The sequence below is a fragment of the Labeo rohita genome, chromosome 4 (genome assembly GCF_022985175.1).
Source record: "Labeo rohita strain BAU-BD-2019 chromosome 4, IGBB_LRoh.1.0, whole genome shotgun sequence".
NCBI classification, from domain to species: domain Eukaryota; kingdom Metazoa; phylum Chordata; class Actinopteri; order Cypriniformes; family Cyprinidae; genus Labeo; species Labeo rohita.
In genome coordinates this window covers 27,389,213-27,406,462 of record NC_066872.1, presented here as the reverse complement: position 1 = coordinate 27,406,462, position 17,250 = coordinate 27,389,213, and the positions used below count along the sequence as shown (strand labels likewise).

Sequence of the window (17,250 nt, the reverse complement as noted above, 5' to 3'; positions counted from 1 at the left end):
GGAGAACATGAGATGAGAGTTTTTTGACATACCCTAACTGTCACGAACCGGAAGAAAACAGAGGTCGGGAAGAGCATGACAAGACGAGCATTTGACATTAACAAGTATATAAATTGTCTTATTTTTTTATGAAAATAACCGATCGTTTCACTAGATTAGACTGTTCTTTCTCAGCTGGGATGGTTTACAACTGCATTTGGGATTGTTTGAAGTCGCATTTAAAGTGCATTTTGGAAGTTCAAAATCGGGGCACCACAGCAGTTTATTATATGGAGTAAAATCCTGAAATGTTTTCCTCAAAAAACAGAACTTCTGTACGACTGAAGAAAGACATGAACATCTCGGATGACAAGGGGGTGAGTGCATGATCTGTAAATTGTTGGTCTGGAAGTGGACTTGTCCTTTAAGTGAAATTTGATTGTCCTCCCTTTGATTGGTAAAATGTAACCTGGACAGCCCTTGACTGTTTTTGTGAAATACATCTTGTAAAGCACTAAACTGTGAATCATGTAAACTGTGATCTTTCAGTCATTCAGTTTATCAATGTGTAATGAATGCAATGTGAAGTATTGTACCATTAATGTAGCATCGGTTTGAAGTAATGCATAGCAAAAAAGTTTGTGACAATGACTGTTACAAAGCAAAGGTATTTGACTGTACTTTTTATTGACAATGAAAAGTTGTTTGATCACCACATAGTTTTGACCAAAATACAATCAGTAATAAATAAAAAAAAATGGACACAAAATAAAAGGATTCTCTGCGCGTGCAAAACAGGGACGTACAAACCGTCGAAGTGTCTGAAATAACCGAAAGACCGGAGGCGGAGGGCCGCGCAACAGCCGTCCCCTGCGTCTCGAACAGAAACGAGTCGAAAACATTTTTACACCAAAGTAAGTCACAGCAAGTAAGTCTACTTTCACTACGAGCTAAGCCTGTCCTTTAGCGATTTGCCGTAACGAGAGGCGGTCGGTCGGACGTTCCGGAGACGAGGTCGCGCTCCGCCGGTACATTTCGCGCTACTCACGACGGGAAACAATTTGAGTTTTACGTTCTTTCTAACCAAACAGTAAGATGTGCTAGAGTAAGTATATCCAGATTACTCATGTTCTTCAATACGCATTGCTGTGAAGGATCGATTGTTTTTCTGCATGTGTTTGTAATGTTTAATCCAATAGATGGCTCGATCATGAAATAAATCGATGGTTTCTGATGGAAAAATTGGTATTTGGGCTCCTGAAAGCGTCAGCGCCGTAAGATTTATTTTTGTGTAATCATTACGCGTTTGACGAGCGATAGCTTTTCAGATGTAGGGATGCGCCCGAATCCAAATAGCGTGTTCAGAAAGGAAATGGAAATTGCTTTTGAATGCGTGCTGGCTTTTTACTGTCACACATACGGTGTTTTAGTGCAAGGAAGAAGAAAAAAAAAAAAGTAAAACTATTAGATTAAAGTTGTAATATTTATGAATAAAGTTGTAATATTTGGAGAATAAAGTCAGAATTAAGACTATTAAATTGTAGCAATTTAAAGTTGTAATTTTTTGAGTATAGCCTGCACATGCAGATGGCCTGGTTTGGGAGCACTGTGGCCAGGCCGCTGGAATTGATTTGAATACATGTGCGATAATTAGCGGAAATCATAGCATGTGTTATATTGGCAGGCCCAGTATGCTCGAAAGTAAGATTTTACACGGTCAATCGCATTCATTTGCAGTGTGCCAATCAGCCAATAATAGCAATAAGCTTTGTGCTTTTGGTAGTTTTAATATAAAAGTGTCAGCTTTCCAAATCTGCCAGTTTTATAGTGAAACACAAACAGTGCGCCTCAATCATGAAAAAATCAAGTGTAAATATATGAGTAAATTCCAAGTAATTGCGTGTAAAACAGACTTTCCCAAAAACTGTCCTCCAGTTCCAATCACTTGTAAACATGGTGGTTGTGCACTCTCATTCACAATTAGCTCAGGTTTGCCTCCAGTATATTGCATAAATGGCCTTAAAAAAAAAAGACTACGTATTAGTAGTATGTAAGTTTAAAGAATTGTACTTAATATAAAAAATCAGTAACCAGTAAAATTTATTTCATTATTGTAGGCAGTCGTTGTCCAAGTAGGATGGATGGTTGGTATTTGTCCCGCCTGTCCTCTATTTACTGCTGAGTAGATAGTGACAGTGATGAGTGCTGTGTTGTAAAGATATCAACACAGCTTAAAAAACAAAAACAAAAAAACAATCCAAAAGAGGGCAAGGGCAAATTACGGCAGTGCATGAAAATTGAGTGTCATCAGTTTGCCAAAAAGAAGACAGAACATTTTGCGCACCATTTACACGTGGTAGGGAGCAGGTGTATATTTATTTACCATTTTGAAAGTGCGGACCTTTTAATAAATTCAAAAATTGATGTCAGAACGGCTTTCCAAGCAATTTACGGCAAAATGAGTTCTGAGTGAGTGAATGAGGCCCAATGTGTCTTGCATTAATGTGTTTTTAATGCTGTTTTATGGTGGGACAGATTACTGTACGAGCGAGTCAGTCGACTTTTCGATTACGAGTCATTCGTTTCATGAAATTACATTGTGTTGTAAAAAAAACTGCACCACCTACTTTGTAAAAATTTGTGTGGTGTCCAATCTTTCATTCCATTCCTCACATGTATTTGATTAAAAAAAAAAAACATTTAAAAGACTGAAGTGGACCTCAACTCATGAATGTATGCTATATTTTAGTTTTTTCTGAACTATTGGTGAGCTGTTTAGGGTACAATGCGATGGAGTAAACGATTGGAAATAATATTTAACGTCTTCAATCCGTGATTAGTAGGGCGCCAGCCACCCAGTAACAGCAGTAATTTTGTGCTTTGTTGCTTTTAATGTAACATTGAATTCTGTCAGTTTTATCCCGAAATACAAAATGTATTTTTTCACTTTATTTAAAGTTTATAGCACGATATAAAAGTGAAGGAACATTTGAAGGAATAGCCAAAAAAACAGTACAGCCTAACTGAATCAAAGGAACGTGGACTGTAATGGGAAAGACGACTGATATACGTGGCTGAGGTGAACACAGCGATCTGTCACGCCACATAAAGAGCATAAAAAACATATTATTGTAATAGACACATTGTTAATATTTGGCTCTAGAAGTGTCAGATTTTGAAAGCTGAGCCTTTGAAAGATCTCCCAGGGCTCCCGACCCAGGCCATTTTCATGCAGACTAGATTGCACTCTGGGAATATTTGAACTTGAGAATGGTATTTGCATGAAGAAATGAATTGTGAGTTAAAATGTAATTGTGACTTTATTCAGGAAACATTTTGACTTTATTGTGGAAACACTCTGAATGAAATGTCCAAATTTTGCCTGGATTCTTGAAATATTACGAATGTAATCTTGTTTATTGTTTGTGGCACTAAAATGCTGTTGTATACTCGGGGTGTACTACAGAGCGGTAGTACTTGGCACAAATTTTGGAAGATTACATGTTTGTCATTGGTGCTCAGGATTTGCAAATCATTGGAAATCTTCCAATCGGTCATCCCTTCTTACTCTGTGAATGTGGTAGCACCACATTTCTGTAGCGTAATACAACAGGCAACCGCTAGCAAGCGGACAACCGCGTTCCTTTAGCGGCTCCTTAGAACGCGTGGTTGATTTTCCTCGCCTTTCCAAATAGCGAGCAACCGTTCGGGCACATCCCTATCGCGATCCCGTACGTAGTACTTGGCTTTCACGAACAATGCACCAAGGATTGAGGCGATGCTGTTTGAGTTGATGATCAATATACGTTTGCCTGAACGTGATGTTTAGTAAGGAAAGGGCTGCGAATGTTTTTTTCTGAAAATCCTGAACGGTTCAGTAGGTGCGTTTGTGGTACCTGGAGCAGATGAACAGCGGGCTCCACAGAGCGAGCAACCGGCGTGACGTAGACCGTGACGGGTTGGCGTAGCTTTTGGGCAAGGGGCTTGTATTTGGCAGACCGCACCAGGCCTCAAAACGCATGAAAAAAAATGAACAAAGTAACAGCCTGTCAAAAGCGTCTCTCTGGTGTATGTGGAAAAAAAACCCGTAACAGCAGCATGGTTTAAAACCGTGACATTAAGGGACGCAATGCGCACAAACTCCGAATGTGTGTTTTTCTACAGATGTGTGCGTGTATGTATGTATATATATTTCTTTATATTTATGTATTTATATATAAAAGAGCTTTATTTATAGTGATTTACAGTTGAACCTACACATCCCCCCGTAGAAGAAATACACAGTACTTAAGCCGAAGGAGCCGCGCGGCGTAAAAGACAGAAAGAGCGAGAGCGCGGCGGCACCCGCGGCGGACGCCCGGGTCACGGCCTCGGCTCGTCCGGCGGGACGGGGGAGGCCGGCACGCCTCGGACTCCGCCTCCTCGCCCCGTACTACGCAGGCTTCCGTTGTTCTCTTGGCAGTGTGACTTATCGGAGTTGTTTGCTCAGGCCAACTTTAAGGTACGACTCTGAAAAAAAGGTGACACAAAAGAAGAGATCAGAAGGCGCGGCAGCGGCGGCCGCTGGGGTTCGCGTAAATAAATAGGGGTGTCCGGTCCTACTCCCGGAGAGCTACCGTTCAGCAGAGTGGACCGTAGGGCCAACCCCAAGGAAACACACCTTAAGTAGCCATCGCGGAGGCGTCACCGGGCATAAAAGAAACCTTTAGGCAGGTGCGGCGAGGCCATTCGGAGCTAAAGCGTGCAGGACAGCATCCCTCCGAGATAGGGTTTGGACACCCCAGGATTGGTAGAATGTAATATGTGGTCTAAGATTTTGTAAACATGTAGCTTTTGTTTTGTGTAGCAGAGCAGGGTTTATACAAGGTGCTTAAAGCGCTTGAAGTAGTTGAATTGGATGGGCTGAAAAAGTGTTGAAAATGGCAAAAGGTAGTTGGAAAAGCACTTGAGTTATTGAAAGACAATGTATGTATGATGCAATTTCCAAAAGCTACCTTTTGTACTTATTTGAGTTGATGTCAGAAAACAATGGAGCTAAGCAAGTAGTAGTAGTCAAAGTGTGATGTAAACATGGCTGAAGATGTGAAAAGAGGAACAGATGAGCCAAATGAATTGATGTCATTTACGCTGAAACTGCCCCGTTTGATTCAAACTTGTGAGTTTGATTAGCGACGTGAAGTGAATCAGTAGCAAAAATGAGGTGAAAAGAAAAGAGGCATTCATTTTTGATGGTCAACATGGCTTGTAATGATTTTCCAAAGCATGTAGCAATTGGTGAAATGTAGCTTTTTGAAAGTCAGAATTAGTTGAGTGTTGAGTGTCCAAAAAGTCCTTTTTAAATGAATTACTGTAAAGAAATCCAATTGTATGGCAAATAATTAGTTTGAGATGATGATTTAATTTGGGAGTGATTTGAAATGATTAGTAAAAGTAAATGATTTTTGACAGTATGTTTTAATGAGTCTATTTGTATGTTTTTGGAATTTCCAGGCAGTGACTCGGAAGGCCGCGAAGGCCACTCTAGAAAGAGTTTGGGACAGACTCGAGAGGCAGCGTAACGTGAAGCGGTCGGTAGGTTACGTAATGGTTAAGTTGTAGATTTACTAGAAAAACGATCTTAAACAGTTATGTGTAAACAATTTAATAATACATAAAGATCTGAACGTCATCGAAGGCGTGCGCGTCAGAAAAGACGGCAGAGAATGGCATTTTTGGCTTAAAAAAACCAAAGCACTGTTGCAAGTATTATTGCAGAACAGGTCATTGTTATTAGTGGCTGTTTTGTTGTAATTAGTGGTATGCTGAAAATATTCTTGGTTTTTAATACTCAGTTGAACCCTTTGACCTTTTTTGTAGAATAGTATTATTACAAAGAATATTATTTCTTATGCTTTTTACAGTATTATGATTCATACATTTTATCATGGTGAAGATGTCATCTATTTTATAAAGTAACAAGTTTAATTTCAGCAGAATTATGTTTATTTATATAGCAGACGCGCAGAATAGCGGGAAATTGAAGGCAGCGAAGGATACATGTATGCTGTGTTGAAAATTGGATGAAAAGAGAGCGAAGGAGAATCTGAATTTGGACGTTCCTCAACGCCTTCCCGCCTTGGAACGCTGCCTCTGAAGGCAGTATTTTGGAGCTTTTGGACGCAGCCATGGTTTTAGCAAAAATTCCAGGTGATGTTAAAATGTAAAATAGTTGGAATTGGTTGAAACAAAGTCAGAAGTCAGAAGGAATTGGAGCGGTTCCAGCTTAAATGACTGACTGAATGGATTTGGTTTACGTGTTTGTGTTTTTGCATTGTCATGTTTAGATGAAACTGTGTGGTTTAGCTTGCTAGTTTGATGACATGAAGTGAAGTAGGGTAATAAAAGTATGATGTATAATTGTTTTACGTGAAAAGCTTTGTGCATTTATTTGATAGATACGTTGCCTTTGAATGATTGTAGCAATCTGCAAGTCCCTCATGGGGAATATGGCTATTTTGGAGGGGTTTCCAGGCCTTCGATTAGGAAAAGTGAAAGTCAAGCTCCTGAAGCAGTCGAAGCACCTGGTACAAACCCTGCGTTATGCAAGTTACACGTAAAGGTGCGGCGTAATTGTGAAAAAAGGCCGAGGCCATCCACAAAGCATTGTTTTTTGAAAGTGTTGATTTATTTAGCAGAAGAGAAAGCAGAGAAGAGGTAGCAGTGATTTTGCAACGAGTTGCCTGTCCAGCGAACATACTAAGGCCGAAAGTGACCTTGAGTTACCGTAGAGCGGGTAGTTTTGCGTGCGAGAGACTCACAGCTTATAGTACGGATGTTCTCTCAGCAAGAGTAGGTCCTCACAGCGGAGCTGTCCAGACGCTGCACCGCCGACGGGCCAACTGCACGGAAACAGACGTTCGGTGAGTGAGTTTTGTGAATCCAGTGCTAAAATGAAGGGGTGAGAATTGTAGCTTTTGAGGTCCAATAGCTTGTCGGTGGAGCAGTATCCTTAAAAGGACACGTTTTTATCTTTTTGATCTGTACTCGGTCCATAGTAGTGCATTATAGTAGTAGTAATATGCAGTCTTAAGGTACTATGATGTACCTATTAGGTGTTTAAAAAAAAGCTCCAAGGATGTCCTTTTAAGGGTAGCGATCCAGCGATGAGCTTTTGTACCCCGAAGGGTACCATTTGGAGGCCTTATTTTTGTGTGTGTGTGTGTGTAATATTGATGTGTGCATCTCAGCATCTTTGTGTATGCATGTGGCCATAGAGTGTTGTTAATGTAGTACTTTTTGGAGTCCTTTTTTTTGGATGTGGAGATGAGATGTTCCTAATGACACTTTGTTTGTTTGTATATTCAGATGGTCACGAGGAGGTGGGAGGAGTAAAGAAAGAAGCCGCTGCCTAAGATGTTGGGGTGTTGTGTATTGTTGTGAAGAATTTGAAGGCATCTTGAGGTGTCCTTGGAGGTCTTCAGAGGCACCCTAGTGTGTCATGGCTTCCTGGTTGTGTGTGTGTGTGTGTGTGGACTTGTTTTTATATCCTTGTGGGGAGCTAAACCTGAATACACACAGACTCATGGGGAGTAGTGTCACCGTGGGGACCTAAATTGAGGTCCCCATGGGTACAAAAGCTTCTAAATCATACAGAATGAGATTTTTTGAGAAAGTAAAAATGCAGAAAGCTTTCTGTAAGGGTTAGGTTTAGGGGTAGGGTTAGGGTAAGGGGATAGAAAATACAGTGTGGAGGGTATAAAAACCACTGCACCTATGGAGAGTCCCCACAAGGATAAAAAAACCAGACGTGTGTGTGTGTGCCTGAGAACAATGTTGCTTAATGTTGCGCAATCTTGTGTGTTTCCCAAAAAGCAAGCAGCTGCACACACGGCTATGAATATCTTGTAGGAGAAATGGACAGAAATGCCTTGTTTGGTTGAAGTAGGGTTTAATTGTATTGAAGCTGAATGCTAATGGACATGGTAGCAAGTCAAGCAAAAAGGGCCTCCCACATTAGTGAGCAAAGGTTTCTTGCAGCATTTAGTTGTAATGTGCTTTGTGCGGTGGGGTCACCAGAAAGGAGCACAGCACAGTGTCCAAAACAATCACATGGTTAGTCAGTGAGGTTTGCAGTAGAAATGCTTGGTTAATATGGACACATCAAATAGAGGGAGATCCAGCCACAACAGGGAAAGGGCAACAGAAATGAAACAGCGCTCATGAGCGTACATGACACGGAGCTCACAACGACGACTGTTCGACTGAGCGCGGAGGCAGCTTTAACGCGCGCCCGAGATATGACACGAGCGGTCACACGGGGCTACTGTGATTGGTTGTGGGTAGAAAGGAGGTGGAGGCAATAGCGCAGGAGGCAGGGCTTTGAATGGGTAACGAGAAGAAGCTGAGGAACTTGTCACGTGAGCGCTTGCGAAGCTGGCGATTGGTTGATTGCGGAGTGCCGTCAGCCGCGAACGGCTGAGAAGAAGCTAGAAAAGCAGCAGTTCCCATGGAGCGGCAGCGGAAGCGGCAGTCCTCGTGTGAAGACCGACGAGTGTAAAGACGTGCGACTCAAACCGGGACACAAAACGGGACACGGTAGGCTCGGCTCATCTGCTTCCCTTTTCTACACTTCTTTCCTCCAAACGCTCTTGACTTTGCTCTGCTTCCAGATCTGCTGCTGCTGCCGCTGCCTCAAGCCTCTGCCTGCTACCGAGACTACGCTTAACACCTTTCGCCTTGTATGTATACCAGCGCTCACATTGTGCCTGTATTCAAGACGTCGCTTGGACTGCTCTTTTTCAATCAACTACCTGCTTAGTTTGGGACAAAGCTTTAGCTGCATTTGCTAACTCCCTGACACCTTTTTCCAAGCTTGCTAATTGAACACACCTGCTTCTTATCACTACTTCACTAGTACGCTCTTCAAATCAGCCAACAGGCCATGGCAGATTTGCTGAGCTTCCAAAAGGTACACTCCTACTAGGGTTACCGACACTTCAACTAGCACAATAAACACCACACAAATACAGCACACTACCATCAGGCCTCACTCACCTGGTTCGACCTAGTTCAACCCCAACTACCGTGGTAACAACTGCCGTATACCTCATTTACAACATGGCCACAGTGCCAAAGGCAGGCAGCCGCTAACAGCCAGCTAACTGTGTACCTTCAGTGGCTCCCTACAACATGTTCTTCATTTTCCACACCCTTCCAAATACTCACTCACTTCTCAGGCACATCACTATTCATCATCCCAATAATCAATTAACCATGGACAAATGAGCCATGGGACACTACTTTACATCACCACCATCAACTAACCAAGGCTACTTCACTTCCAAAACCTCCAGTACTTCCAACATTCAATTACTAGCTCACTGCTGGATTTAGCCAAATCCCACACTGCGCATATCAACCCACGCGTCCCTATAACGGCATGCGACCCGCTAACTGTTCCTGCTGGAAATACTCAACTAACGTTGAGAAAAAAAAAGCCATGACACAACACCACCTCTGTAACATGCACTCCATACAAATTGACTCAGCCCGGGGCTCTTACAACCTCTTAACTAGTACCTTCCGCTGCCGCTCGGACAGGTACCCATGTCAAATGCCTTAACCGATATAGACCGTTACCCTACCCTACTGCGTGGGAAGCCGTACCTCTTCTGGTCAAAGTTTCACCTTTCAAAACTACACCTTCCATTAACACATCAAACTAGCCACTAATTCTGGGAAGTCATCCGCTTGGAATTACTGCAAATAATGCGCAACAATGCGCAAAGAACTTTTCTCCACCAAGCAAATAAACAAATATATATACGTTGCAACTATTTCATTTAACGGCACCCAGGATCACGTGATGTACGACGTAGCGACACCGCGGGCGTATTCCGCCGTACGACACGTGCTTTCCAAACTCTGCTTGTTAACCTGTAATAATTCACGCCACGACATACCAGCGTTCTTCTGTCCTCGCCTCTGCACGATACTTCCGACATCAAAGAAAAGGAGCAAACCACAATAAACAGTTCTGCTAATTACACAGCACAGACATCTTTCTCCATCACACACAATCCAAACCACCCTTACAGTACAAGCAAACTCCTCACAGGCGCAGCCCGCCGACTCTCTCCGTGGACACAAAAAAGCTACGTTATCTTCATCGGTTGCACCTTTTCCCTCTGTTTCAATTAGCCTTATGCCACGTGCCGCAATTACAGCTAACGCAAACCGTCACACTGCAGGTGTGTGGTCACGTCCAAAGCCGTAGGACTTCAATGTTTTCACAATGGTCATTTGGATCCTGGTTGTCTTCAAAAACAAAGACCGTTTCGTTGTGGGACTGTTGGCCAAATCTTCTGAAGCCACCTCAATTTCGCCAGACGTACAATTTGATCGCGGCGCCCGTTGATCAGCTGTCAGACGGCATGTCAGACCAACGATCGAACCCTACACATTTTGGCCTAGGATTATAGGACCTTATCTTTAGGATTTCCAACATTTCTCTCAAACCTCCAAATCGTGAGCCAGCCTTTTTCAAAAGTCATCAACCCTGTAACGCTCAAAACAAAAAAGGGACAAAGACTAGCACGCTTTACGCTTGTTCCAATCGCAACTAACTCGCACGGAAACGTGCGCCTTATTGCTAGGACGCCCGCCGCAAACAAAAACTATATGTACTCCCACGTCACCTCAAAACGTCGACCGTCTTTCATATCCTCCAAAAGTCTGCAGCTAACCAAAAAAACTAACTCAAACAATTTTCGATCAAATCTGCTCATTCAACTCTGCTTCTGCCTTTAAACAACTCAAATCAACTTCACACAGTCAACCGGCAACCTCAGGGCGAAGGACAACCGTGGGATAAAACCGCTTACTAACAGAAAGCCTTGGCCCGCAAACACTGCGCCTCTGCGACGCACGCTAGGAAGCCTCAAATTGCCTGCTTCGCTGGGGAAATGGAACTACCTCGACCAGTCCCAAACGGAACTCTGCACACCCTGGCCGTCTTGTAACGACGCTCGGTCGCTAAGGAGTTTGGTAGCTGCTCTCTTGCGCGTCCTTTTTCGGGTCCCGGCACCACGGTGTAGGAAGGCCGTTCTCCCGCAATGCTTAAAGCTCTTCAAGAAAGATCAGGAAAGGAGGAGGAAACGCTGCATCTTCTTCACCTTTATCCACCTCCAAGACGGGGCGGTCGTCCCGTTCCTTTTTTCGGACACCCCCCCCCGCCCGTCGCTGGCTGCGCCAGGGGCGTGTTCTACTAGTGCTGTGCAAAAACAACACGCGTTTGTTGATCGAGAATGCCATGCTGCCGGTGCCCCAGATTGCTTCTCGGCCAGAAAGCGTAAAAACACACCTACAATTTCATTACTTCCTTTTCACACTGAATAATCCTTTACAACAACATTCAAAGACAAACCGCCACCGCTTCCCAAAAGGATCTTCAAAGGAACAAATGACGACGTACGTATGCCCTACGCTCGCAAATGCCGAACGGTCAAGCCGACTTCTGATCCGTATCCTAACGAACGATAGCGACTGCAAAGCCGCTGCAATCTACGCCTTACAAATACGCAAGGTTTCGCTTCCGACCTTGTCGCGCCAATTTGGACTGTCCCTGCTTTACGCTTTGGCCGATCTACTCCGTTTACTGCTGGTACGTGGTGGCGGAATGCTAACCGCTTGGCCGATCTCTCTTTGCGTCCGTCTGACGGTTATGTTTGACGGTTAAGAAAGGACGGGATGCGCCGAGACCGCTTAAAGGGGTACGAGTACACTGCGCTGTAGGGTTGGGGTCGGGAATGCCACACGGTTGGAGGCTCTGTTGTGTCTGACCTTGAAACCACTCCAAATACATGTCGTCGGGACTGTCGTCCGTCACCTCGTACAGGACTACCCGGCGGCGGGCCGTAAAAAAAACAACAGAAACACAGTCAACCCAGTGTGTGTGGGTGTGTGTGTGGGTGTCTGTGTGTGGGTGTGATTTCTGTCTGACCCTCATGTGGTGTGAACATGGTTGTTTGGAACAGTGTCCTGCTCTACTACTTATACTATTTTTCACTTCTGATTAATAAATCTGTTCAAAACACCCTTATTACATACTGCATTTGCCTAAATATGCATTCATGGGACAGTCAGGATAGTTCAGTGTGCAAAACAGACACATTTTACACCACAGTATATGTTGGATCAGCATTTTTTTTCAACCCAAAAAATCTGTACATCACAATGATTTTCACTTGATCGTGTCACACTCCAGTAGGGTTGGGTATCTTTGCATTTCATCAATTACCGTTCTTATCCGTTCCTACTTTCCGTTCCAATAACATTACAAAATCCGACAAAAAATTCAAACGTGTCAAACGTTATTTCTCGCTCTTTTTACTACAGTAACTGTTCTGTTGCAGCTCGATAACATGAGCAAGCGGCTTACTGAACATCTAGCCTCTTCTACGCTTGGAAACTTTTCCCTTTGCTTCGAACAAAAAATACCACAGCAAAAACAACTACGCTGCTGCTTTTACCCCTCTGCACATTTTCCATTTCTCTCTTATCGCTTCACGCGTTTCTTCCGTTAAACAGTAAGTGCCCCAAGGTTGTCTGAATCGGGTGTGTTAAATAAGAGCCATGTGCAAAAAATATTCTCTTAAAGTTCAAAATCAGTTTGCATTTTTAAACACTTATCTTTATACAATTAACATTCTTGCTGGGAAAGGGCCTTTACACATGCCTTTGCTTTCACATCTGCTTGCCTTCACTTAAGACAAAAAAACGCTCATCTTTATGATACATTCACAGATTTTTGCGCATATTGATTGCTAAATGTGAAAGACAAGCCCGGCTCAAAACAATCTTTTCTGCACGGAGTGGTTTACCGACAGACGCAGGCCGGGAAAGCTTCACGTGTGCGCTGTTCGCTTAAATCCTTTCAAATCTTATTAAAACGCGAAAACGGGAATCGTTAATGCGGAACGGAATTAAAATGCATATCTTATAGAACTCCCACTTGTTGGAAATTTGCTTCTCCATACCCAACCCTACTCTGAAGAATGGCTGTTGAACATTCGGCAAAGCGGAAATGTTTGCCGCGTTTGGACTCTTTTGCTCAGCTATCCCTTTAAGTACACATTTATATCCCTTTAATTAAAGCCTACCGATAACTTTGTTTGCATCAAATGCAATGATGCTAATTTCATATTAAACCCCTTTCTCACGCTGCTTTACAATTCCTGCATTTTTGCCCTCTACCGCTCTAGATAGTGTTTGTCAATATCTGCTCTGAACGCTACTGTGCGCGTCTCACCCTCTGGCGGCAGTCTGCGTGAGTGTGCGGAGGTGGTGGTGAGGCGAAAGCCGGCGGGCAGGGTCTCTGCTGAGCCGGGCATCATGCTGATCCCGTGGATGTCCCGCCGAGGAAACTGCCTCCTCCACGACGGTCCGCGGAAGTCTTTCTCGTCGCACTACGGATGGTACAGATACACGTTTAGACCAAAGTTCTATTTAACATCATGCTATCTTACTGCTGAAATAAATTACATAACACTACATAACATGCCTTTAACTTGGCTCTTTCATTATGTTACTTCAAAAAATATGAAAACTTGAGAAAACTTTGTTTACATGCATTCTAAACAAGTTCAAACATTAATCAGCCCCTTTCACACAAACAGTCTTTACTGGTAAATTACCAAGAAATTACTTCTGGCAATTTACCACTACAACAAATTCTAACATTATCAGGAAATTTAACCAGTACGTGTTCTGTGAATGCAGAATGAACATTACCCGTATGAGTGCACAGAAACACACTGTCAAAATCTACTTTGGCCCAAATTGGTCAATCGTAACCTTCGTATGGAAATGAACTGGTCAGCTGAGCTGTTTATAAAGCTCCGCTGCTCTGCATGCACTACATGGACATCTTTGGCTGTTGCGTCTCGTCAGCTGTTTCAATGTGTTGTGCTCGAGACCCAGCCCACGCTTCAAAAATATTGACAAATTGGACATATAATGACTTTACGGCATTTTGGTGCTGACTGTGTGAATGCTCTCTTACAGGCAGAAAGCCAGAACGCCGTTACCTATGTGAACGGCATATTTGTGTATTTACCAGTCAAGTCAAACTGGTAATCCCACAACAATTTACAGGGATTGCTGCGTGAAAGAGGCTATAATGACTCCAAGATGTAACCAAAAAAAGAAAGAAAGAAAGAAAGGGGGGTGGTAGCTGTTCATGCTCACAAACAAATGGGGAAAACAACTACAAAAATCTACATTTTAGCTCTAAATACTGAAATCAACACAGAAACAAACTGACACCATAAACCGCCGACCCCACCGAGCATGTAATTAATGGGAGTCTATGATTGACTGTAAGAATAACAACATTTCACCGGATAGTCCAAAGACATCACAATAAATTCTCTTGGTTTCAACATATAGTGTACAGTTTGACTTCAATTCTCTTCCAAACGTTTGTGTATTACATTAGACTAATAAGGAATTTAGACTTTATAACTAAATGACATTCAAACTTCTGTCATTTCTGAATAAACACATCAATAAATTCATTAATGAATAAGGTTACACTATTAGCCAGTTTTACTAACAGCTCGCGTCAAAATAGTACTGTCAGGATTTACTAAAGGTGCGCAGTCAACAATTAGCGCTGAAAAGGCCTACGCGGTTATGTTTGTGCCTGACCTTATTAAATAAGCATCTGTAGGAGTTTCCCTTTCATATGTACAATTGAGCTGCTCGTTACGGAAATGCTCAGGCTGTGTCTGTGTTCTTTATTGTGCGCGTTGTCAGGAAAACACGCAGGAGCTTCGCCTCCCGTCAGCGCTTGGAATTGGAATTGCGCTCTAACGCTTATTTGCCCCGTTTAGTAAATCTGGCCCTTGAACAGTTCCGGTGTTGTGCCCATTTTCGACCCCCTGCCAAATTATTACCCCCTCTCATTGAAATTGTTACCCTGATTGCCTAATCCTAACCCCACCCCTAATCCTAAACCTAGGGGGATAGTAATCTGGCAGGTCAGAATTTGGCATAACACCAGAACAAAACTAACCGCCCCACAACCAATCGTCACAAGCTTATGTAGGTTAAAACACACTGATACAATTTTCAATCTAATTTTGTTTTTGCACCACTTCACTGGTATTGCACTGTTACTAACAAGCTTAAAGAAGAACTCCACTTCCAAAACAATTTACAAATAATTTACTCACCCCCTTGTCATCCAAGATGTCCATGTCTTTCTGTCTTCAGTCATAAGGAAATGATGGTTTTTGAGGAAAGTATTTTAGGATTTTTCTTCATATAATGGACTTTATTGGTGCTCCCATTTTGAACTTCCAAAATGTAGTTTAAATGCAGCTTCAAAGGACTCTAAACGATCCCAGCCGAGGAAGAAGGGTCTTATCTAGTCAAACTATTGGTCATTTTTTTCCACAAAATAACAACTTCTATACTTTTTAAGCACAAAAGCTCTCTGAGATGCACGTTCACGATGCTACGAATTAGTGATGGGTCGCTCTTGAACGATTCCTTCATTTTGACCGAATCTTTAATGTGACTCGGGAAGAACGATACATCTCCGGGAGTGATTCCCTCAGTCGCGTATGCACAACATCCTGTTCTGTACTGGAATTATTTCACCTATTTCAAGTCTTCGGCGTTTTCAACTCGTTTGTTCATCTTATGGGGCTGTCACGTGATGAACAAACAACTCAAACCCAAAGACTTTGGGTTTTGAGATGAACTAATCAATTCTTTTTCCAGCTCACACTGCATTGGTTGAGTATATGGGACTGTCACGTGATGAACGAACGACTCGAACCCGAAAACTTGTCAGATAAGAGGTGAGGTGACCTAATCATAGACTAAACACCCAGGTAAACAATCAATTAATCTTTTATGTTTCTTATAGTATTGTAGTTTATTTGTAGTGTAATCAACGTTTGTGTAAGCAGTAGATAACATTTTCATTATATTTTGATAAAATGAACAAAATGACTCTAAATAAAATTTGTTTCTTTTGGCTAAACGAGACTCAAAGGTCCCAGTCGCTTCGTAAACACTGGGTCTGTAGTTCCGCCTACGTTCGGCATGACCTTTCAACGTGATTCAACAGTATGTGAATGCGCATCCCAGAACCTGTGCTACACAAGCTTTTGTGATTTTCGCTATCATTTTGCTAGATAAGACCCTTCTTCCACGGCTGGGATCATTTAGAGCCCTTTGAAGCTGCATTTAAACTACATTTTGCAAGTTTAAAATCAGGGCACCAATCAAGTCCATATGAAGAAAAATCCTGAAATGCTTTCCTCAAAAACCATTTCTTTACGACTGAAGACAAAAAGACATCAACATCTTGGATGACAAGTGGGTGAGTACATTATTTGTGAATTGTTGTTCTGGAAGTTGACTTCTCCTTTAATACCAACCAAATCTCTCATCAAATCAACTCTCAGTAGCCGCGGTTCCATTACCCTACAAACTGAGCAAATTGACGCTGCAAATTGAATATACACCTAATGGAAACAGGTCCATTTCGCCAAAAACTCTCATTTCCTATATGACACTCCCTAGACATTTGAAAAGGAGACGATGTCCACTGTTTGATTAGATACAAAATGAAAGAAACTAGTGCTTCACCTCATCTAATCGTCTCTCTGTTCCCAGCGCCAGCAGATTGTTGTACTCTCTTTCTAGAATTTGTCTAGCCTGTGGGAGAAGAGTATTCGTTAATCCAAAATGGTAACTTTAACTGTAAAGAGTAAGTGTGTCCGTGGATAGATGGACGGGTACCTGAGTGTTTTGGTTGGGGATCTGCAGCAGCAGGGCCAGGCTGCTGTAGTCAAAGTTGTCGTCGAGCGCTATGAGCGCCCCGTGCACGCCGCTCTCTAAGAGGATGTTGGCGTAGTCGCGCAGACCGATGCTCTGGACCCAGCGGATCACGCGCTCGTTACTCCACACCAGCACGTCTGCATAAATATACAGCAAAAACTCATCATGGGTTTATGTTCGTTGGATGATGACGGTCCAGGGGAGCGTTTCCAAGCGGCTTCCGCCCACCTCTAATCTCGTGCTGGCTGCTCTCTCTGCGTCTCTCCAACTCCTTCCTGTCGTAGTTCAGCTTCTTCAGACACATGATGCCGTACTGCAGACTGGTTCTGTTGCACAAGTGGCAATTGGTGCTTAATGATGCTTACATTTTAACATCAAAGCACTTACATGTGCTCATGAATTTCATCAGTCAAATCAAAATCATCTACAGCATTA

At 42.8% G+C, this 17,250-nt stretch overlaps 1 protein-coding gene across 12 annotated transcripts in view; it reads right to left on the bottom strand.

Annotated features, from left to right (window-relative positions):
- Positions 1 to 1,422: 1,422 nt before the first annotated feature.
- ppfia2 (PTPRF interacting protein alpha 2) overlaps positions 1,423 to 17,250 on the bottom strand; it is a 214,503-nt gene continuing 198,675 nt past the window's right edge. For 3 of the 12 annotated variants that reach the window (XM_051107590.1, XM_051107591.1, XM_051107592.1), the window contains 5 exons: positions 17,044 to 17,141; positions 16,777 to 16,952; positions 16,624 to 16,692; positions 13,268 to 13,424; positions 10,909 to 11,856 (listed from right to left, as the gene is read on the bottom strand). In XM_051107590.1, the coding sequence (XP_050963547.1) occupies positions 11,639 to 11,856; positions 13,268 to 13,424; positions 16,624 to 16,692; positions 16,777 to 16,952; positions 17,044 to 17,141 (718 nt within the window). In that variant the 3' untranslated portion in view covers positions 10,909 to 11,638. Of the gene's footprint in view, positions 4,489 to 6,776; positions 6,858 to 10,906; positions 11,857 to 13,267; positions 13,425 to 16,623; positions 16,693 to 16,776; positions 16,953 to 17,043; positions 17,142 to 17,250 lie in introns of those variants that run through there. The other 9 variants (XM_051107593.1, XM_051107596.1, XM_051107597.1 and 6 more) reach the window with 5 other exon arrangements.